Here is a 24,913-nt window from a genome sequence, read left to right on the forward strand (position 1 = left end):
TACCAGCTCTCGCCGCCGCGTCTCTTTGTTACCTCTTCCCCTTGCTGCCCAGCTGCGTCGTCCATCTGCCTCTCTGTGTCGCTCGTCGGTCTCTCCCTAACCTCCTCTCCACACATATGCCATTTGTATGTTAGTTTAAAGAGAAATAAAAAGATAACATGTTTTAGGGGAACATGTATGAGGAACTTGCAAAAACACCACATCTGAGAACCTCAGATAAATTATTTGAACATCCCGTGTGGTCACTTTTAGGGTGGTATATGGGACTTGTTGAGGATGCTTTTAACAAATCTGCGGCCGGCCGCTACCCCTACGTGTCGGCGAGTGTGCTTAAAGCTTTGTGATTGGGTGCCTGCAACCAATTCGATAAAGTTCTTATATTTTATTTTCATAAAAAGAATAATGTAAATTGTTTATGTATTCTATAAAATATATGGTACGTCTTTGGCGTGCTAACAAAAGAGAAGCAAAACCGGTAAATAAAATCCGCGCGAAGATGGGCCAACAACAACTGAGCAATGTCATGAAGCTAACTTCTCACAAATCTATCCAAACCATCGAATTCGGCCTTCATCCAATACTTCAAGTCTTCGCGGACGAGGTCCATCAGTTTTGACACCAACAACTAGTGACAAACATTACCAAAAACATGGGTGTTTCTTTGTTTTCAAAGATGTCAGGAGGTAAGGTAACAAACCAATCGAAACCACGCCTGTTGTGCTTTTGAAATACTCCCTTCGTCCGAAAAAGTTTGTCCTAAGCTTATCCCTCAAATGGATGTACCTAGCACTAATTTTTTAGAGACAAGCTTTTAAAATACTCCCGCTGTGCTAGATATATCCATTTAAAGGACAAACTTTTTCCGAAAGGAGGGAGTAGCATTTTGGCCTTAATCCACCAGTCCTCCAAGGTGCCTTGTCGTGATGGCATCATGACAATAATATGCAGCACAGCGAAGCATCGCTGCCAAAAGTTTCTCTAGCCACCATGCATTGCATCAGGATATGCTCGATCTTGTCTTCCTCTTGCAAACAAACGTTGCCTCAGTTCGAAACAACAATTTTCCTTTTGATAACGCAAGAGGATACAGAAAGATAACCAACGCGACATGGGAGGCGATTTACTGCACAGAGCGGCTTGGGTACGCATGCATGCAGCCACATGATTGAGCAAGATTGCAAACTTGATTTTGTGATTAGAGCTTAATTACTTTATGCATACAGCTTTTAGTACATCTTTTGGCAGGGAGTGAGAGTGCATGCCTCACCCACCCCACCTAAAAATGATTTTTCTTTTGATTTGTAAATTTGAATCTATTTGTTTTAACCAAAAATCTAACTTAAATTGCGTTCGCATATTCGTATTCTATATGACGAGGGCTTTGAAACACGACCACTTCTGAATATGTTTTGACAAGTTTTAAAAACTTCACCAGGTTTCAACTGCTGAAATTTTATAGAATGAATGATAAATTCATCAAGTTTAAAAAAAACTAAAAGTTAAACCCTCAACCCTCCCTAACCCCCAAGCCCTAGCCCTAAACCCTAAAAGCAAATGAAACTTGGTAAAACTTAGTAAAAACTTAATATTGCGGCTATCAAGTTATAATATTTGAAACTTGGTAAAAATTTATAAATTGTCAAAATGTATTCAAAATTGGTCTTGTTTGAAGGTACTTGTTGCAACGAACACAAATATGCAAACGAAACTTAATTTGAATTTTCGGTTAAGAAGATATAGTACTAGATTCAAGTTTGAAGATGAAGAAAAAGCATTGAAGGCGAGGTGGGTGAAGCATGCAACTCTTGCGAGTAATCTTCCATCGCGATATCACATATTGGCCGGCAGAGAAAAATATTTCTTGACAAGTTTTTTTTAACACATCTTGACGAGTTGAGAGCCAGCTCAATTACAAGATTGAAAAATCTCCTCCTACTTATTTTGTTAAAAAAAGAAGCTAAATGGGGTATTTTACTGGAATGTTGATCTTGTCCGACCGAAAAGCACAAATCCACCATCACCTTCAGGCCTTCATCTCATGGTCCAAAACCCCAAGTCCAGCATCACCAATCAGCAACAAGACAGGCCGCTGGTGATAACACTTGACAGTTCAGCGAACTCAACAAGAACGCCATTACTGTAACTGGACAGGACACAAACTTAACCGAGATACAGCATTCACCTTATATCCCGCATTGTCACAGCCAAAAGAACATTAAGCATTCGACTCATCAGGAACAGACTAACAACTGACAAGCAAAGTTGGACAGACGAGGACTAATAGGTCAACAATCGTTCTCTTCTTCATCTTTTTGGACAACGATCAGGTCAATGATCTTTGGTGAACATCCCCTCCAATGTTTTCAGCCAGCTCACGTACTGGGCCTGCTCCTTCTGAAGCAAGTGTTCACGAAGTGAGGTCGCCAGTTCGGGGGTAACGCCTCTTGCCAGGAGATATTCTTTCAGTGCAGCCTGTAGCTTAGGATCCAAATCCCTGCACAGCGGAAGGAAAAACACTCTCACTCAGTGCAATTAGAGAGGAACAGCACATGCTTCTTGAGCTTGCTGCTTTTCAAAGGAATCAATTGCCTTTTTGGTGGTTTTGTAAATTATAAATGTGATCCTTTTGTCTATGGTGGGACAATATGATCATTATACATTGAAACAGCTGATATAGTTAACATCGACAAGAAGAATTTCATGGATGAGAAACACATCCAGTTTTTGTTGTTGTTGTTGTTGTTGTTGTTGTTGCACCTGGCTTCAGAATAAACCATAGGCACCATTTGGACTCACTCAGAACAAACCATAGGCACCATTAACAACAACAGATGTAACCGATAGCATATGTATGTTCTCTATTTGGTATGCACTTTGAGCACATTGTGTTTCACATATTTAATACAGTAGAGCAAAAAAGAAAGTGGGTACGAAGCATTATTATCCATCTTAAGCCCAGTCTAGTCCCAGCTTAACATGCATCAGGTATGGGGTTTTGGCACATGATGCACTGTATGCCTTATCCGATCAAAACGGTTAAGCGTAAATGACCAATCTGTACAGGTTTACAAATTATCATATTACATATCATGAATTAGCTCCTCCTAATTTATAGAACAAACTCTCTCTATACCATTTGGTTTAGCCTAATCATTCATTACAGTAAAACAGCACAGCTATTTCGAGTAATTCTAAATCTATGTCGATCCCGAAAAAGTGATGTTTAATTGTACACCTTGCAGTCAATGCTTTAGGTAATAATTGTTCCTACTATCAAAACCATTACCTTGGTCCCTTCCCTTACAATAATAATCGATAAAACCTCTTGCTGTATCTCATGCCCAACTTCACAATGGAGAAAGGTACCGGTTCCAATGGCTAGCATAAGTCGCATGCCAAGTAGTAGACATGACTTGGGGCAAGTCAGGTGCCACACTACATTCACGCAAACTTCTCTATTAACTAAAGGCGACATATGATGCTTCAATTCGGTATTACACCCGCGAGCAGCAATCTTGAGAAATTAGAGAATGAAATAAAGCATAACCTAGAATTTTAACATTCAACACCTTTCAGATAGATCAACTCTGAGGGAGTATACCATTTAACTAATTTAGTGCCCAAATCAAAAGCAATTGCACAAATGCGCCACAAAGGGATGATCTCATAAAGTATACTGCCGCAATATTTATTGGCAAAGAAGGATCTCAGCGTCTCTGCACAGTGTAATATCCAAAATTCCAAAAATTTCAACCACTATCAAATACTCCACAAAGGGAGTATTATTATTATATAAGAAAATAACTACTCAAACTAAAATAATGGCAGTCATCCAAAGAGTTAGGGCAATAAACCGATAAGTCCCCTTTATACAAAAGGAATCTAAACAACTGGAAGTGGTACTGGCATTTCCTCTTAAATAATTTTAGGTTTAAAAGTAAGACCACCAGCAGTTAGTGGTCTCCACAAACTGCAACAGGAGTTTCAGACTTACAGTTATCAATGGCAGAGGTGTTGTGACAAGAAAATCCTATGCTCTTTACATCCTGCATCCAGCTATTGGGAAATTCCACTGAACGTAAAACAGACTCTCCCCAGATAATTTATGAGAAATTCTGCGGTCAGTCGCCCTTTGTATTGTAAGATTTTTTGGAGGATTCCGATCCTTACGAAATTTTCTGTATAAATGCCCTTTGGTTCACAGAAACGGTGCTGCCGAATTCCTACGGATAGATTTCCTATGCTCCAGTTCCACCGGAATTTCAAAATTCACCAAAATCATTTTTCTAAACACATTCGCTTATGATTGAGGCGATTTTTCTATGTTCAAACGAAATGATAATTCATTCACCCTTCTTGGGGTTTTGTGAAGAAGTCCTGTGATTTAAACTTCATTCCTATCGTATTCATGTTTTTATTTTCCAACTGACCACACCAGCCAGGTTCCACTATCACTCTATCAGAGAGATAACGGAATAACAAAGTACCAACATCCTTGCGCAACAGAAAGTAAAAACTAAGCTAGGATTTCAGGCTGCGCAATGCTAGCCATAGAGGTGTTTTTTCATGTTCCTGCTTTCTTAGTTCAGCATGCTCACCTCCCTAGTTCCATACAGTAAACCCCAATGTATCAGTTCAGTTCAGTTCAGTTCAGTTCAGTTGACACTTGACACATGGTATACATAGCATCATTAACAGAATTAAAAATCAAGCAGCGCAAGGAACATTACCCGAAGTCTGGCCCTTCATACTTGCGTTCTCCACCATCGCCAGGGAACGCGTGATACGAAAGGGCAGTTATATCATAGCCAGCAGCAGCGCCGCCGGCCGCGGCAACCGCGCGGCAGTCGAAGCGCAGCAGCGGTTCCACTCCTGGCTTGCTGACGAACACCTTCATGAGCGCGTCCCTGGGCAGCGGTTCCTCGCCTTCGAAGCGCAGTGGGGCGAGCAGCGCCGACACGTGGACCTCCTCGGTGTCTCCGCGGCGGCGCAGAAGCACGTCCTGCGCACGCGGCGCGTCCGACACGGTGGCAAAGTCGAGAGCCTCCTGCGAATGGGAAAGGGGGCGTGAGTGGCGCTGGATTGGGGCTGGAAGTCACTGGTGGGAGGATAGGGCGGGGGGTACCTGAGAATGGAGGGAAAGGGGGGAGGAGGAGGGGGGCGAGGAGAGCTCGTGGGCGATCTCCGCACGCAGGGCGGCTACGACGCCGTCGTCCTTGGCGCCGCGGCGGCGCCGGCGGAGGACGCCGGAGGCGGACGTGCTCAGGCGCCGCAGGAACATCGCACCGGGCTTGAGAGAGATGCGGATCAGTCGCGACTCGAGCCTGGTGCGGTCGTAGCGGTTCGTTCGCAAACCAAATCAACCATGAGCACAGCTCAAAAGCAAAAACCAAAAACCTTTTTTTTTCATAATATGTGTCTCATTCATAAAGATTAAAATACAAGTCACACAAAGACCGACATGACAAAACTGAAAAGACAGCAGAACGTCTCTGCGCTTGACACCAACGCCCGCCACCTGCCTCCGGCACCACATAGCAGCCACCGAAAGAAAAAATGACGGATCACCTTCTCACTCGAGCTTGACGCGGCTTCATACGGATCACCTTCTCACTCGAGCTTGGCGCGGCTTCATCGCTGATATGCAGCTTTGCGGACCTTCAAGGTGGCTCACCAAAGACGAAACCATTACCGTTGAACGAATCAGACCGGGGCAACACCCCGGACACGCCATTGAACTTCAGATCTACCACCCCACATGACTAAGACATCAAAGGAGGAAACCATACCCGCCATCCACGAACCACGAGCCCAGCACACGCTCCGTCTTTCAGATGTCGTCGATGCAGACCACAATCTGCATCCGCTCCTCGACTACCTCTCAAGCTCCGCGCCGACGTTGGAGCAGACGCCGTCGCAACGATGGAGCCTGAGGACACATGTCCACCACAAGGATGCCGCCGTGGCCACGACATCCCTGCTTGAACAGACTGATTCCCAGATCCTTCACCAACAATAGAGACGATCGCCTCGCGGAGAAGAATCCGGAGCTTCTAAATTCAGCATCGCCATTGCCGCCACCAAAGCCAAGACGTCGAACGATCCAAAACCCTAAGCTTCTTTAGCCCTAAAACCAAAAGCTAAAATGATTCACACATGCGGATCCGGCGACCCCCTCATCACCGACGACCAAAAGGTCGCCGGCGAAAAAAAACCCCCGGGCAAAGGTGAGGATACGCAGGTTCATCCATACCATCTTACCGTTCTTCTTTTCTCTAATGCTCTTGGCAGACGAAGTCTATGCGTGCATCATAATGTGTAGGAAATGTAAACGATTGAATGAAAAATCAAGAGCTTTGTTTGATCTGAGAATCGTCTATTTATACAAGAATTTGGGCCACCTATAATAGGCGTCTGTTACAAAGAGACACCTATACGGACAGATGCGTCTGTACGACGCTTGGACACTGTCGGATTCAGGGCTTCGCAGATCCAAGAAAGATTCGAACTCTGGGGTACGTGCGAAGAACTCAATCTCCCCAGTCTGCCAACTCGATGATCTCTCAGGCTAGCTCGATGAACAGGAAAGGAAGGGGACACGACAGTTTACCCAGGTTCGGGCCACCTTGCGGTGTAAAATCCTACTCTTGCTTTGTGGTGGATTAGCCTCGAGGTGGGCTGAGGATGAACTAGTACCGAGGGAGAACAACCTCAGAAGGTGTGTTCTTGTGTGGGTATGAGCTGGTGAGGGTTCGGATGGCTCGATCCCTCCATCCCCGTCCGTGGTGGTGGCTAAGCTATATTTATAGTGGCATTGGTCCTCTTCCCTCAAAATGAAGGCGGGAAGGGATCCCACAACGGCCAAGTTTGAAGGGGGGCAACTAGTACATCTTATTCTAACAAAAGGTGGTCTTCGCGTGCAAAGCTTCTGGTCGTGACGTCGTGGTGGGTTCGGCGATGACCTCCGTCCTGCCATCCTAGCGGTCTTGGTCTTGTAGCACGGAAATGGAAACCTTTAGCTGATCCCTCGGGACTCCGTGCCTGCGCTTGCCTCTTTAGCACCAAAGAGGAAACCTGTTGTACTGCGCCCGTTGGCGCCTGTCTGGCCTTGGTTGTCATGGCTTGCGTCACCTTAACCTCACGAGGTGGGCGCCTGCATAGGAATCTCCGCTCCTCAAGAGCCAGCCTAAGGAGGCCACTCCCTCTGCAGGTCTTGGCGTCGTTCGCCTCGCGAGGGTCTTGCGTTGTTGATGCTAAAGATGGGTTGTACCAGGCCGTCGATGGAGCCACGCTGTGGGTCACAGGCAGGCAAGTCTGGGTACCCCGGTTCCCGGAACGCCTACAGTAGCCCCCGGGCCCAAGGCGCGCTCGGACTTGGCTTCGAGGCGAAGCGCCGCGGGCCCAACCGCCTGCGAACCCGTTCGACGCGTGTCGCTTGATGGAACATGGGCGTCTCCGCTTCCCCACGCTGCCTCGGCAACCGTTCGACTTGACAACAACCTGCTGCATGCAAAAACATCATCATTACTGGGGATCGTGGAGCCGGCGGTTGGCCTCCCTCCGGCTATAAATGGGGGGGCATGCTTATCTCCGTCTTCTCGCCGCTTGCTCTTTCTTCTTCCTTCTTGTCTCGTCACCTCGCCGAAGCACTTATGGCACCGATAAGAAGGAAAAAACCCCTCGGGAGGAACTCGGGCCGCTCCTGCCGAAGAAGAGGCTCGGCCGCTCCCGCGACGCCGTCGAGGGGCCTGAGGTGACGCGGCCTTGGCACGAGCGGCCTCCGCCGGGCTTCCCTATCCCCATGTACGCCCGTGCGCAGAGCCCTGCGCACAGGGGGAGCGCCCAGCGCCGCGAGGGTCAGGGGCGCGGAGGAGGACATGCGGTGGCTGCACAGCCACCCGGCTCGCGTACCCATGCCGAAGGCACAACGCGCGAGTTTGTGGTGTGGGCGGCAATGCCACCGCGCACATGGATCCGGCTCCCTCGGTTCTTTGCAGAGGAGATATCGCCGAGGGGGTCTGTTGAGCTATGGCCGCAACATGCCGGGTGCTGCAGACAAGCTTCTGAAGCGGAGGTCGAGGTCGTCCGCTCCCGCGACGTCTTCATGACTTGAGATGGGGCGAGATCGTCCGCGCCTGCTGCCCGGAGGGGGCTCTCGCCATTGACACGTCTCCAACGTATCTACTTTTCCTAACGTTTTTCCTCTTGTTTTGGACTCTAATTTGCATGATTTGAATGAAACTAACCCCAGACTGACGTTGTTTTCAGCAGAACTACCATGGTGTTGTTTTTGTGCAGAAATAAAAGTTCTCGGAATGGAACGAAACTTTGCAAGGATTTTTTGCACAATAAAAGAGAATTTCTGGAGCCAAGAACAATCGAAGAGGCGCACCTGGGTGGGCACAACCCACCTGGGCGTGCCCAGGTGGGTTGTCCCCACCTAGTGGCCCCGCAGACCCTGAAACCGACGCTATAAAATCATATTTTTCCAAAAAAAATCAGGGAGAAAGAATTATTGCGTTCCACGAGACGGAGCCGCCGTCACCTCATGTTCTTCATCGGGAGGCCAGATCCGGAGTCCGTTTGGGGCTCCGGAGAGGGGGATCTTCGATCTTCGTCATCACCAACCCTTCTCCATCGCCAATTCCATGATGCTCCCCACCTGGAGTGAGTAATTCCTTCGTAGGCTCGCTGGTCGGTGAGGAGTTGGATGAAATTCATCTTGTAACCGAGTTAGTTTTGTTAGGGCTTGATCCCTGGTATCCATTATGTTCTGAGATTGATGTTGCTATGACTTTGCCATGCTTAATGCTTGTCACTTTAGGCCCGGGTGCCATGATTTCAGATCTGAACCGTTTATGTTATGACCATTATATCCATTTTCTAGATCCAATCTTGCAAGTTATAGTCACCTACTACGTGCTATGATCCGGCAACCCCGGAGTGACAATAGTCGGGACCACTCCCGGTGATGACCGTAGTTTGAGGAGTTCATGTATTCACCGTGTGTTAATGCTTTGTTCCGGTTCTCTATTAAAAGGAGCCTTAATATCCCTTAGTTTCCAATTGGACCCCGCTGCCACGGGAGGGTAGGACAAAAGATGTCATGCAAGTTCTTTCCATAAGCACGTATGACTATTTACGGAATACGTGCCTACATTATATTTATGAACTGGAGCTAGTGCCGTATCGCCCTAGGTTATGACTGTGGCATGATGAATATCATCCAACAAATTACCGATCCAATGCCTACGAATTTCTCTTATATTATTCTTGCTAAGTTACTACTGCTATCGCTATTGTTGCACTTGCTACAAAATTACTGTTATCACTGTTACCATTACTATTGCTGCTATCACTTTTATCAAAACTATCATACTACTTTGCTACTGATCACTTTGCTGCAGATAATTAATGTCCAGGTGTGGTTGAATTGACAACTCAGCTGCTAATACATGCATATATTCTTTGGCTCTCCTTGTGTCGAATCTATAAATTTGGGTTGAATACTCTACCCTCGAAGACTGTTGCGATCCCCTATACTTGCGGGTTATCAAGACCTTTTTCTAGCGCCGTTGCCAGGGAGCATAGCTATATTTGTTGAGTCACTCGGGATTATTATCAATTTATCACTATGAAGAATCTGAAGGATGCTAAGACTAAGATTTATCCCTCTAAGATGAGGGGAGGTAAGGAATTGTCATCTAGCTCTGCTTTAGATTCACCTTGTGTTATAAGTAAACTTGCAAACTTGCAATACCGCCACATGCTATTAATCCTGATATGTCGCAAGTTATTGATGATGCTACTTCTGCTATGAATGATACTTATGATGATGCTAGTACCTTGCTTGATGATGATGTGCCACTTGGTGAATTTCTTGATGAACAAATTGCTAGAGTAATACAACATGATGTTGTTGAAACTGATGATGATCTTGAAACCGAAAATCTTGAAACACCTACTAGAACTAGCCCTCCTAGATATGAATTGTCAAAAGTACCGGAGGGTTATGTTATGAATGAGGAGACAACTAGAGATATTCTTGCTTGTAAGGATAGAGATGATCTAGAGAAATTATTATGCAAGTATAAAGCAAAATCCTTGAATGCTAGGATGCAATATGATCCTAAGTTTGCTACTTCACCTATCTTTATTGATGATAAGGATTATGAATTCTCTGTCGACCCAGAGTTAATTACTTTGGTTGAATCTGATCCTTTCCATGGTTATGAAACTGAAGCTGTTGTGGCACATCTTACTAAGTTGAATGACATAGCCACCCTTTTTACTCATGATGAGAAAACTCGCTATTACTATATTCTCAAATTATTTCTGTTCTCATTAAAGGGTGATGCTAAAGCTTGGTACAATACTCTTGCTCCTGGTTGTGTGCGTAGTCCCCAGGATATGATCCATAACTTCTCTGAAAAATATTTCCCTACTCATAAGAAACAAGTTGCCTTACAGGAAATATTTAACTTTGTGCAAATCGAAGAAGAGAGTCTCCCACAAGCTTGGGGGAGGCTTTGCCAATTGCTTAATTCTTTGCCTGATCATCCTCTTGAGAAAAATCAAATACTTGAAATCTTCTATAATGGACTAACCGATGCTTCTAGGGATTTCCTAGATAGTTGTGCTTGTTGTGTTTTCAGGGAACGAACTATTGGGCAAGCTGAAGAATTATTGAATAACATATTGAAATATTATGATGATTGGACTCTTCCTGAACCACCGCCTAAACCCACTCCAAAGAAGAGGGGTATATTATATCTCAGTCCTGAAGATATGCAAGAGGCAAAAAAATCTATGAAGGAAAAAGGTATTAAAGTTGAGGATGTTAAAAATTTACCTTCTATTGAAGAAATACATGGGCTTGATACAGCACCACTGCCTAAGGTGGTAGAGGTAAATTCTCTAATGAAATTCAATGATAATGACAATCCTCACAATATGCACCCTAGCCAATGCCTTTATGAGTTTGAAAATTACATTAGAAAGCAAGATCACTTCAATGCAAATGTTATGAAACAATTGAAATACAAGTCTGATATGATTGCTCGCTTGAGTGACTTGTTATTTAGAATCTCAAATGATGTTAGAGGTGTGGGAAAGCATGCTTCTATGGTTCAAACCCAGTTAGAACAAGTTGCTAAATCTCAAAGAGAGTTGCTTGATGAAATGAACAATAACATACATGACTTTGCTGTTAGAGTAGCAACTAGAGGAGGTAAAATGACTCAGGAACCACTTTATCCCGAGGGACACCCAAAATGAATTGAACAAGACTCTCAAAGAGCTAACACTGATGCACGTAGTCCTTCTAAAAAGAAAAAGAAGAAGAAAAATGATAGGACTTTGCATGCTTCTAGTGAACCTGAAGTAGAAAAAACCTCCTGATAATGATTATGAAATTTCTATCTCTGATGCTGAAACTCAACCTGGTAGTGAACACTCACCTTCTGATAATGAAAAATAAAATGATGAGGTTCATGAAAATACTCAAACAAATAATAAAGAAATAGACAATGATATTGAGATAGAACCTTCAGTTGATCTTGATAACCCATAACCCAAGAATACACGATATGATAAAAGAGACTTTGTTGTTAGAAAACACGGTAAAGAAAGAGAACCGTGGGTTGAAAAACCTATTCCCTTTCCACCTAAGTCAACTAAAAAGAAAGACGATGAAGAATTTGAACGCTTTGCTGAAATGCTGAGGCCAGTCTTTTTGCGTACTCGCTTGACTGATATCTTAAAAATGCCTCCTTTTGCAAAGTACATGAAAGACATCATCACCAATAAGAGAAAAATACCGAAAGCTAAAATCTCCACCATGCTTGCTAATTATACTTTAAAGATAGAGTACCTAAAAAACTTGGAGATCGGGAATACCAACTATACCTTGCTCCATCAAAAGAAATATAAAATACTTGATTTGAATAAACTCACACCTACTGAAATATCTTCGCAAATAGTTCACAAATCAACTGCCATACCTATCGGTATTTGTGAGGATGTGCCCGCTGTTGTTGCTAATGTTACTATTTTGACTGACTTTGTTATACTTGAGATGCCCGAGGATGACAACATGTCGATTATCCTTGGTAGACCCTTCTTGAATACTGGAGGGGCTGTTATTGATTGCAATAAAAGCAAGGTCACTTTTCATATCAATGGTAATGAGCATATGGTGCGCTTTTCGAAGAAAAAATTCCAAGTGAATGGTATTAATGTTATTGAAAAATCTCCGACAATCACTATTGGAAGTTTTCAACTACCTCTACCTACTATTAAAAAGAAATATGAAATGCTTATTGTTGGGGACATTCATATCCCCGTTGAGGTAACTTGGTGATTTATGAAATTCTTCAGTTTCATGCTAATCGAAAGTGGTTGTTAATAAGACTTGATCAACCTTATTAATGGATCATTTTTGAGAGGTGTGAAGTTGATGTATTTAGTGAGCACTACCTTCTGTCCCTACCTTTTGTTTTCTGTTTTAATTAGTTAAATAAAATAAAATGCCATGTTTTGTCTGTTTTCTGAATTTCCCGTGCAATAAAAAATGACCAAAAAATAAATGTTCTCAGAATGCTCTGAAAAATTAATATGATTTTTGTCTGAATATTTAAGAACTTTTGGTGCAAATAATATCAGAGGGAGGTGCACCGGGTGGGCACAACCCACCTGGGCGCGCAAGGACCCCCAGGTGTGCCCTGGTGGATTGTGGTCCCCATGTGGGCCCCTCACTTATCTCTTCATACCACTTCATCACCTACCTCCAGAAAAAAAAATCACCATTGCTCTCTCTCTCTCGTGTTCTTGCTCTCAAACCCGCGGATTTCGATCTCTTTGCTCGAAGCTCCGTTTCTGAAACTATTTCGGGGGATTGTTGCTTGGTATGTGACTCCTCCGTTTGTCCAATTAGTTTTTGTTTTAGTGGTTTATATTTTGAATAATTAGCTACTCTTGGTGCTGCTGTAGATGAGCTTGCATGTTGAATTCTTAGAGTTCTGAGTAGTTTGAATGCTTGCTATGGCTGCTATGTATCCCTATGAGTAGTTTCTACCAATTTTGTAAAGTTTTGTTGATAAATTTTTGTCACCCAAAAAATTTCAGAAAATTGTACGCGAATATAATGAACCTATTTGGAAGGAGGTCTTCAAAGAGGAGATCCTCGGAGGCATCTTCTAGTGTCAGTTCCGTTCGTCGGTCTTATGTTGAACCAAGTGAAAGCTCCATACGAGATGCCGCCACCAAAACATGTCTATGGCCATGCGACGATTATATGGTGCATGTGGGCATTAAGGAGGAATTTGAGCAATATGTTCACCATGACGGTCTCGGTCCCTACATTTCAGATAAGTGCAATCAACACCACACTCTCATTGAATCATTCGTCAAAGGATTTAAATTCCATCCCCGTGAGTCTAGGGTGTCATTTAAACTGTATGAAAATTCATTTACCATATCACTAGAGAGATTTGCTCACCACTGCAAAATCCCATTCTGGGGTTCGCTTGACGAACCACCAAGAGCTGAGTTCCAAACTTTTTTGACTAGCCTTTGCTACGGTGAGACGAGGGGAGTGACGCAAGGTAGAATAAAGAGCATTCATTTTCCCGCAATTCAGTACTTTGCATTATTTAATGGAAAATGTATAGTAGGCAAACAAGGTTGTGGTACACTTTGTGCTCTAGACTTGAGCCTCATACGCACTGCTCTCACCGGTGACAGAAGTTATAATATTGGAGCGATTCTTGCACGCAGGTTGCAACACAATGCTAACAGTGGTTATTTCTATGGTGGGATTTATGCCACACGTTTAGCAAGAGAGCTGGGTGTCTCACCTTTGCCCTATGACCCTATTTTACCCACGCAGTATTTAGATTTTGATGCTATGAAACGTCATAAGATCCTTAGAGGTGACCCCACTAATTTCACCTATAAATTTATGTTTAATCAAGAATCCGTGGTGTACACATATTTGCCTGCGCCTGCTCTCTTTGATTATCACAACAAGGGAAGATATTTTGTTCTTGAGAGCGAGGCCCGAGCCCACAATGCTGCGGTTGTGGCTGCACGGCAGGTCGAGGCATCCGCACCGAGAGCCTCTGTGAGCTACCACCCCGACTATTATCCAGGCTACTGACTGATTACCAAGTTAGGCCAAAAGCCTAAGCTTGGGGGAGTACGTATTCCCACTGACATTACATTCATGTTCACATATTCCATTCCAGTTGTCGGTGTCCACACTTTTTCATTGTCTTATCCATGTTAAATTTATTTTCTCGCTTTCTTCTTGTGTGTTTGAAAAGCCTTGAGAAAATACAAAAATATTTCCTACTTATTTTTTATTTTTCTTTCTAGAGTAGTTAGCTGTAGCACTAAAAAGAAGACCCAAAAAGATTTCCTTGTTCTTCTTTTGCTTGTTGGGAGCTTTCCCGTGTAAATAGTTTTTCTAGTTTTTGCTTTTCCCTTTTACTTGCTTGTTCAAGAAAACCAAAAACTCCAAACATATTTCAGTGTGTTTCTCTGAATTTCTTTTCTTTTTCTTGAGTCATACCAAGGAGAAGACCACGATGAAAATGTTGAGTGGCTCTGATATGCATAATTGTTGATAAAAAGAGCCCATATTACCTTGTCTTCTCCTTTTGAATAAAATGTTTGCAGATTTCAGCTTAGTCCACGGCACTCTTGCACTATTATTATTTTCACATCGTTCGGTCATGCAAGTGAAAGGCAATAATGACGATATTTGATGAACTGGTCGTGGTAGAGAGAAACGGGTATGAACTCGACTTGTTCTGTTTTTGTAAATATGTTTAACCTAGTATCCATGATTCAACCAATTATGATTAAACATGGTTGCAATGACAATTAGAGATTATAGTTTCTCATGCCATGCATAAGTAGCTAGGGGTGGATAATGATTTATCTTGGATATCAACATTGCGTTAAAATGATTGTGATGTAGTATGATGATATGGTATCCTCCTCTGAATGTTCGGGTGGCTTGAGTTGGCACATGTTCATGAATGCAGTTGAATCAAAACCAACATAGCCATTATGATATTTATGTTCATGGTGTTCATATCCTACTCATGCTAGTGTCCAATGTTACTTATGCATAATGCATGTTCATGACCGTTGTTGCTCTCTAGCTGGCCGCTTCTCAACCTATTTGCTAGCCTTCGCCTGTACTAAGTGGGAATTCTGCTTGTACATCAAAAACCTTGAACCCAAGTTATTCCAGATGAGTCCACCATAACTAGATATATGCGGTATTACCCTGCCGTCCTAAGTAAATTTGCATGTGCCATCTCTAAAAACTTCAAATAAATATCCTTTTTGTGTGCCTTGATCGTTCATGGAACGACAGGAGGTAGTCGGTATCTTCCATGCTAAGCGGGTTATTCTCAGGATGAGTTTTTATTCACTCACCATCGCACGAGAAAAGGGCGGTAATAGGGATGCCTAGTCCGAAACTGCAAAAAGAATTGATCTTTCAAATAATCAAACAAAAACTCCTACGGAGTCATAACCTTTACTTTATCACTTGGGAACCGCCACTAGCGTGCTTATCATGGAAGATATTGATAATCGATGGTCGTGAAGTAAACAAGAAGGGTGCATGTCTCAAAATATCATTTACCTTTGTTTTAAAAACATGAGCTCTGGCACCGCTGCAAACCACTGCTTCCCTCTGTGAAGGGACTTTCTATTTACTTTTATGTTGTGTCATCTCCTTCTAAAATAAGCGCCAGAACCTAAGAGCACTGCTACCATGTTGATGCATTCTATGTAGCTAGTTGGGTGCATCATGACTGGATCTTTTCTACCATGAATTACAATGTTTAGTCGCCGCTTGAACTTTGGAGGTGCTCTGCATTTATGTTTTGCGGTCTCAGAAAGGGCTAGCGAGATACCACTATTGTCATATTATATCATGGTTGTTTTGATAACGTGTTGCTGTTTGAGATATCTTATTATTGCTTGCTAGCTGATTATGCCATTGATATGAGTTAATATAATTTTTAAGAGTTATTGTCGGCATGGTTAGTCATAATATTGGCTGAAAACCTGGGTGTTGTTTAAGCTTATTATGCAAACAAGAGCAAAAGAGTTCATAAAAGTTTGTCTTTTTCACTATCAGTTTATCAACTGAATTGCTTGAGGACAAGCAAAGGTTTAAGCTTGGGGGAGTTGATACGTCTCCAACGTATCTACTTTTCCTAACGCTTTTCCTCTTCTTTTGGACTCTAATTTGCGTGATTCGAATGAAACTAACCCTGGACTGTCGTTGTTTTCAGCAGAACTACCATGGTGTTGTTTTTGTGCAGAAATAAAAGTTCTCGGAATAGAACGAAACTTTGCGAGGATTTTTTACACAATAAAAGAGAATTTCTGGAGCCAAGAACAAACGGAGGGGGGGGGGGGAACCTGGGTGGGCACAACCCACCAGAGGGCGCCCCCCTCCAGGCGTGCCCAGGTGGGTTGTCCCCACCTGGTGGCCCCGAAGACCCTGAAACCGACGCTATAAACTCACATTTTTCTAGAAAAAGAAACAGGGAGAAAGAATTATCACGTTCCACAAGACGGAGCCGCCGTCACCTCCTGTTCTTCATCAGGAGGCCAGATCTGGAGTCCGTTTGGGGCTCCGGAGAGGGGGATCTTCGATCTTCGTCATCACCAACCCTTCTCCATCGCCAATTCCATGATGCTCCCCACCGGAAGTGAGTAATTCCTTCATAGGCTCGCTGGTCGGTGAGGAGTTGGATGAGATTCATCATGTAAACGAGTTAGTTTTGTTAGGGCTTGATCCCTAGTATCCATTATGTTCTGAGATTGATGTTGCTATGGCTTTGCCATGCTTAATGCTTGTCACTTTGGGCCCGGGTGCCATGATTTCAGATCTGAACCGTTTATGTTATCACCATTATATCCATGTTCTAGATCCGATCTTGCAAGTTATAGTCACCTAGTACGTGCTACGATCCGGCAACCCCGAGTGACATTAGTCGGGACCACTCCCGGTGATGACCGTACTTTGAGGAGTTCATGTATTCACCGTGTGTAAATGCTTTGTTCCGATTCTTTATTAAAAGGAGGCCTTAATATCCCTTAGTTTCCAATTGGACCCCGCTGCCACGGGAGGGTAGGACAAAAGATGTCATGCAAGTTCTTTCCATAAGCACGTATGACTATTTATGGAATACGTGCCTACATTATATTTATGAACTGGAGCTAGTGTCGTATCGCCCTAGGTTATGGCTGTCACATGATGAATATCATCCAACAAATTACCGATCCAATGCCTACGAATTTCTCTTATATTGTTCTTGCTAAGTTACTACTGCTATCGCTACTGTTGCACTTGCTACAAAATTACTGCTATCATTGTTACCGTTACTATTGCTGCTATCACTTTTATCAAAACTATCATACTACTTTGCTACTGATCACTTTGCTGCAGATAATTAATCTCCAGGTGTGGTTGAATTGACAACTCGGCTACTAATACTTGCAAATATTCTATGGCTCCCTTGTGTCGAATCTATAAATTTGGGTTGAATACTCTACCCTCGAAAACTGTTCCGATCCCCTATACTTGTGGGTTATCAGCCATCCACTTCGAATACGACAGAGCTTCAATGCGCTTCTTCAAGGTCTTCGACAAGGACGGCCGGCGCCTGGAGTGCTGCTCCAGGAGGGTTGATCGAAGCGGCGCGGCCACGGGCGTTGAACTTGCCCTTGGCCTTGCCAGCAGCTCCTCCGGCAACAGCAACGACTCCCCAAAGTCCAGTGATTCTCCGGAGTCCAGCAACGACGACAGCTATGAGCCGCCGAGCCGCCGCGCCCTGAGCGCGGCAGCGGCCGATTCTTTTCAAGAAATCTCAAGAGCCTTTTGTTTATTTCAAATGCTTGAGACTGAAGCCCATTCAAAATATCACACATCTGCTTGTATTCTTTTTTATGTAACTTTATATAGAAGTGGTTTAAGTCATGGGAAGTTAATAGCCGAAAGTGATTCTAGATATCCCCGTCGGTGATGTCGTTGAGGCCGGTGTTGTTCTGGATCCCTCCTTTTGCTTTCCCTGCGTGAAACCATGACGAGCCCCATGGGGGTATGTAAAAAAGGGCAATTCTTTTGCCTTAGTGCTATTGTTCTTGGTCCGGTGTTATGATCGCCTATCCCGCTTTGGGAGTCCCAGACTAAGGGGTCCTCGGGCGTACGGCCTGTTATCCGTGGGCCGGACTGATGGGTTGTGAAGACATGAAGGCCGAAGACTGTACCCGTGTCCGGACAGGACTCTCCTTGGCGTGGAAGGCAAGCCTGGCGATCATCTATGAAGATTCTTTCCTATGTAACCGACTCTATGTAACCCTAGATCCCTCCGATGTCTATATAAACCAGAGAGCGTAGTCCGAATAGGATATACTCATTACCATAGTCATACAGGCTAGACTTCTAGGGTTCAGCCATTATGATCTCGTGGTAGATCAACTCTTGTAATACTCATATTCATCAAGATCAATCAAGCAGGAAGTAGGGTATTACCTCCATAGAGAGGGCCCGAACCTGGGTAAACATCGTGTCCCCCATCTCCTGCAACCATCAACCTTAGACGCACAGTTCGGGACCCCCTACCCGAGATCCGCCGGTTTTGACACCGACATTGGTGCTTTCATTGAGAGTTCCACTGTGCCGTCGACGAAAGGTTCGATGGCCCCTTCGATCGTCTATAGTGACGCTGTCCAAGGAGAAACCTTCCTCCCCGGACAGATTTTCGTGTTCGGCGGCTTCGTACTGCGGGCCAACTCGCTTGGCCATCTGGAGCAGATTGATAGCTACGCCCCTGGCCATCAGGTCAGGTTTGGAAGCTTGAACTACGTCACGGATATTCGTGGAGACTTGATCTTCAATGGATTTGAGACCGCGGCGATCGCTCCCCCTCGCTCCGATGAACATGACTTAAATCTGTCATCGGACCAGATTCAGGAGATGGCTCCTGTAATTGCTACGGCCTTAGGTCTGGAGCAGATTGCCCCATCCGAAGCCACAAAGCCCGCGGCGTTGGAGCCGCACACAGACTTAGCACCAGGGAATATCTACACCAACGGAACTCCGGACTCGTTTCCGGCTATAAATTCCGAACCACATACGCCTGCAGACACCGGGATGGATCGGTCATCGATCTTGAAGTTCAACGCCGCAAACATCTTCCAACACTTGCCCCTCATCGATGTGCTAAACTCATTAAAAATCCTGTCCCTGGCGGGGGACTCACAGCTGAATTATGTCCGGTTCGAGCTAGAGGCTGATAATGGGGAATTTTGTTTCCCACCCGCCACCCACTTCATAGCCACTGTCGAGGACTTAACCGACATGCCTGATTATGGCTCCGAAGACATTGACGGTATAGACGACGATGCCGACAAGGAGCAAGGCCAAGACCCGCCAGTCACCGGACGTGGGACGACCACCCCTTCGTACGACGTGTACATAGTTGACACACCTAAAACAGCGCGCGACGATGACAAAGGAGATCCAGTTGAGAATAAACCTCCTGAGACACAGTCTAAGTACCGGCGCCCTAAACGCCGCTCCAAGTCACATTGCAGCAATGATGGCACCGGAGAAAATAGTACTCCGGACAGCGCCGAAAACAATGAAGACCCTGCTGGAGCAAGATCCGAACAGGAGGAACATGAAAACGGGCAAGCCAGCCCCGATGAACAGGCCCTGCCCAGCGACAATTCGGAGGACGACAACCTTCCGCTCTCTGAAGATGAGGTAAGCCTCGGCGACGAAGACTTCATCATACCCGAAGAGCCCCTCGAGCAGGAGCGCTTCAAGCGCAAGCTTATAGCTACTGCAAGGAGCCTGAAAAAGAAGCAGCAGCAGCTTCAAGCTGACCAAGACCTACTCAACGATAGATGGACCCAAGTCCTGGTCACCGAAGAATACGGCCTTAGCGGCCTAGCCAAAAGCTACCCGAAGCATAGATTGCTATATTAGTTCGATGACGAGGCGTTGGAGCCTGTACCATCATCACGCAATGCGGCAGGTCGCCGACAACTCTGTCCGGATAAAGAAGCAACTCAAGCCAAACACCAGACCGCCCCACCTCGCCCTAAAGGCAAGAATAACGCAGCTCACGATTGTCCATACGACCTGCAGCGGGACTTGGGCAGTAGAGCAGGACACGCAAGACCGATCTACGGATCGCGAAGGCATGCTTCGATACGCAACGACAGCTACCTATTCGGACGTGACAAACCTAGCCATGCCCGAGCCGAAAACCGCAAATGGACTCCTTCGGAGTTACATCGCAGTGTGGCCCAACATAGAGGCGTCGCAGACCCGCTTTGCTTCACCGATGAAGTAATGGATCATGAATTCCCCGAAGGATTCAAACCCATCAACATTGAATCATACGACAGAACAACTGATCCCGCGGTATGGATAGAATATTTTATCCTCCACATCCATATGGCCCGTGGGGACGACCTCCACGCCATTAAATACCTCCCACTAAAGCTAAAAGGGCCAGCTCGGCACTGGTTAAACAGCCTGTCTGAAAATTCTATAGGCAGCTGGGAGGACTTGGAGGATGCCTTCCTCGACAACTTCCGAGGCACATATGTCCGGCCACCGGATGCCGATGACTTAAGTCACATTATCCAGCAGCCCGGAGAGTCAGCGAGGAAGCTCTGGACTCGGTTCTTAGTCAAAAAGAACCAAATCGTCGACTGTCCGGACGCGGAAGCCCTTGCGGCTTTCAGACACAGTGTCCGGGACGAATGGCTTGCATGCCACCTCGGTCAAGAAGGACCTAAATCCATGACAGCCCTCACTACTCTGATGACCCGCTTTTGCGCGGGAGAAGACAGCTGGCTCGCTCGTAGAAGCAACAGCACCAGCGACCCAGGCACTTCCGAAATCCGAGATGGCAACGGCAAGCCACGACGAAGCAAATACAACAGTCGCAATGATAATGAAAGATCACGCGACACGGCAGTCAATGCCGAATTCAGCAATCCCAAGCCCGGTCAACGGAAGAAGCCATTCAAGGCGAAACGAGATGAACCATCCAACCTGGACAGGATATTGGACCGACCCTGCCAGATTCACAGCCACCCCGACAAACCAGCTAATCATACTAACAGAAACTGCTGGGTCTTTAAACAGGCCGGCAAGCTTAACGCCAAACACAAGGGGAAGAGGCCGCCAGGCGACAGGGACAACGGAGAGGTTCACCAACGAAATACCGGGGGCCTGAAGCAATTTCCACCCGAGGATCAACTACTCCCGGAGCAAAAATAGCAGTCCGGCTTCCGCCGCCCACCTCATACACCTACAAAATTTGTGCCGCGCATACATCACTACGCACTCAAGATACCATGGGCATTGGCGGAGACACACTACGGACAAGCCTGCAAGCATCCCAGTAACATTTTTTTATCCATTTTATTTTTATTTTTCTTCCTTCACTATCCCTTAGAAACAGGTGACGAACAGGACAAACATCTGAAACTGGCTCTATCGGAGTTCGGATCCGTACGCTCACCTGAGGGGTTATCTCCGTCAAGGATTCCCCCCGCCGAGGACTGGCGGCGCAGACGTGCGACAGGAGGTCCAAAATAACTTTTTGTAGACCACACTCTCTATTTCGAGCCTATACTATGCCTGTTCCTCCGCCTTCGACCCCGAGCATGTCAAATAGCTGGGAGGATGGCTTATATATATATATAATACATAATCATTGGCATATCGCTCAGCTCCCAGTATCCGAATTAATCATCCATGTTGTTTCACCACTAAATACGGCTTCCATGGTTGCTTCACAGACATACCTTGGCATAACCTGCCAGGGGCTCGGCATGGGAATAAATGAGTTGCCAGCAAAAGCCCGAACAGCTCTACAACGTACTTTGGCGTCGCAAGTTTGGCATGCATCAGCTCCGAATCATTGTCTTGGGTCAATAGTTGGGTTGCCCGGCTCCTGTGCTTGCTACCCTACGTTCCGCTCTATCGGCTAGGGTAGTAAAGGGAGAACTACTGCGATTGTGCTTCCGGTTCATCTGGTCAAGTACCTCAGTAGAGAAAGCCGAAAACTGACTGTCATGATGCGGCGGGAGCTGGTCAACCACTTGGCGATTTCTTGGAATCTTTAGCGATTCTCCGTGTCACACGAAGGATCTTTTTCAGATCAAATATGTAAGGCACCATACACCGCATACATACCAGGGGCTATGTCGTAGTCCCACCATAAAACTCCTATGGCTAAGTGAAAGTGTTAATGCCCTATAGTCCGATTGCCTGGTTCGCCGCATTATCACCTCCTTCATGGACCAAGACGTTGGATAAAGAGTGATCAAATGCTTTTCCCGAACACCCCCGTACTTCCTACGAGGGGGCTGAAGCCGACGACTGGAAAACTTTCAGATTATATTAAAACGGCCGCACAGGAGGAATTCAAGCTTTCGAGCAAAACATAAAAATAGATTAACTATAAAATTTTCTTTTACAATTCTCATACACCTCACTCAAACATTATGTCTTTCGAGCACTGACCCTCTATCAAGCGGGCGGCCTCTAGGACATCTTCAAAATAATGCTCCGGTTCTGGATGGTCCTTGCCTTTGGGTGGACTCTTCGTTGCAACATCGATGGCCTTCATCTTCCCCCAGAACGCCTTGACTCGGGCAAAAGCCATCCGTGCACCCTCAATGCACATTGACCGCTTCACAACGTCGATACGTGGCACCGCGTCAACAAGCCTCTGCACCAAACCGAAATAGCTATTCGTAACAGGCTCGGTTGGCCACAACCGGATTATGACATCCTTCATGGCAGCGCCGGATATCCTATGAAGTTTGGCCCATTGGGACATCTGTTCATTGAGAAACAGAGGGCGCTTTGATGCGCCAAACTGCGACCAAAAAAGCTTCTCTGTTGCATACCCATCTCGCGCTTGGTAATATTGCTCCGCATCGGAAGAACTCTTCGGCAAGTCTAAGAACTCGTCCGGAGAACTCCACACTTGGTTAAGCTGAGCATAGTTCGGGTCACCGGACTTAGTTTGCAGTAGAAAGGGCTTTCCAGCCGCAATCTCCCTAGCCTGCCGAACCTCCTCACGGGTTGCTCTGGATTCCGATCGCGCTTCCCTTGCCTCTTGTAAGGCCTTGTCCAGTTCAGCCGTTAAGGCTTTATTCTCTTTCTCCAGAAATTCACAGCGGCCAGTGGCATTTTCCAGTTCTAGCGCCACCATGGATATCTTCTCCTCGTCTTGGCGCCGTGCAGCTTGTTCGGCTTTTAGCTCAGCCGATGCCTTTTCGGCAGCAGCGTTGCTACGCCGGGCCTGCTCCTTGGCCCGGGCCAGCTCCGCTCGAAGAACTTCAACGGCGGCAGCACCATCTGCAGCCATGCATATTACAACATATAGATTTTAGCATCATGCGTATACCACAAAAACATATGGGGATTGCCCCGAATACATACCTTGCGACTCGTCAAGACGCATATTGATTAATGCAAGATCATCCCCTGCCACATCAAGCTTCCACTGCAGCTCGGCAATTTCCTTAGCCCGGGAAGTGGCCAAGGGGGAAGCAGCCTGTGTTCAAGTTCATCAGGTTAGTCCTCAAACGATCCTTTTCGATCCTTCGTTTGCTTCCCAGTGGAAGACAACCCGAGTCTCAGGGGCTACTACCTATACACAGGCGCATCTTTGCAAATGAAACATAGCTGAAAACATTATGTCACAAACCTTGAAGCCCTTCAGTAGGCTCATGAAGGCTTCATTTAATCCGCTCTTCGCGGACAAAATCTTCTCAATCACTGTACCCATCAAGGTACGCTGTTCCCCCAAGACAGATGCTTTCCGCAACATGTTCCGCAATATATCCGGAGTCTCCGGGTCTCCGGAAGCCGCTCTAGGAGCACAACCATCCTTTGAAGGAATTTGTTCACCCGTCTCCAGAATCACTGTCGGCTGCGAGCCAGACAGTCCGGGGCCTTTGTTATCATCAACCCCAAAATCCCGGATGGTCGGAGGTCCACCTTCGGGCACTGCCTCTTTTGTCCCCTGCGTAACTTGTTGATTAAGAGGGACCCTCCGCGACGACACTTCAGAGTCATCCGCCTTATTGGGCGAGGAGGTTGGAGGAGGTGTCTCGCTCTCCATTATCTCTGGGAGGAGACTTCCCGAAGAAGAGGATCGCCCAGAAAAACTTTGTGCCGACCTGTAAAAATGCATGAACGCGTTATGTATATCTTCGGTAACAGCAACGGAGCGGGACGCTATCAAAGTACTCTGGATTCGCTTATGGTTTAGCCGAGGGCTTGTCCCCTTGCTGGAGCTGTTCAACGGCGTCGCTTTCCAAACCCAAGCCGCTCGACGGTGGCATCTTGCCCTTCTTGGAAGACCGCCCCTCCCAATCTTCGGAGGCGGCCCTTTTCCTCCTGCTTGGAGAAGGGATACCGGGTCCTCTTCCGCCTATGTCTTCAGGCGAGGAAAGGTCGATTTCTCCGGACTCAGTGTCCGACTTACCTCCGGAACCAAGGTCATCTTGGGTCTTCTCACTCTCCTCTTTACCCTCCCTTACCGGCGCCTAGTATGGTGCCGAGGCCAGCATCCTTGTTAGCACAGGAGTAGCTGAGTCTTCGGGAAGGAGAGCCGGACACCTAATCCGTTCCACCTTCTTTATCCAGCCCTAAAAAAGGATGATTCTGTCAGTATCTTGGCACTGGGTATCTGATTATGAGGTATCCGGCAAACATGTACTTACCGGGGTATCCGGATGGTTACAGTCTAGGCTGACATCCTCGGTGGTGTCCGGCCATTGCCTTCGTTTCCCGAAGAATAATCTCCACATTCCTTCGTGCGTAGTGCCGAAG

At 45.9% G+C, this 24,913-nt stretch overlaps 1 protein-coding gene across 1 annotated transcript; it reads right to left on the reverse strand.

The window, feature by feature from the left end:
* Positions 1-2,000: 2,000 nt before the first annotated feature.
* Positions 2,001-5,371, reverse strand: LOC123120467 (mitochondrial acidic protein mam33). Its single transcript, XM_044540469.1, has 3 exons — positions 5,126-5,371; positions 4,731-5,047; positions 2,001-2,494 (listed from the first exon to the last, which is right to left on the reverse strand). The coding sequence occupies exons 1-3, from the start codon at positions 5,279-5,281 to the stop codon at positions 2,329-2,331; spliced, it is 639 nt and encodes a 212-aa protein (XP_044396404.1). The 5' UTR covers positions 5,282-5,371; the 3' UTR covers positions 2,001-2,328.
* Between the last annotated feature and the right edge of the window lie 19,542 nt (positions 5,372-24,913).

Source organism: Triticum aestivum, chromosome 5D (genome assembly GCF_018294505.1).
Source record: "Triticum aestivum cultivar Chinese Spring chromosome 5D, IWGSC CS RefSeq v2.1, whole genome shotgun sequence".
Lineage (NCBI taxonomy): Eukaryota > Viridiplantae > Streptophyta > Magnoliopsida > Poales > Poaceae > Triticum > Triticum aestivum.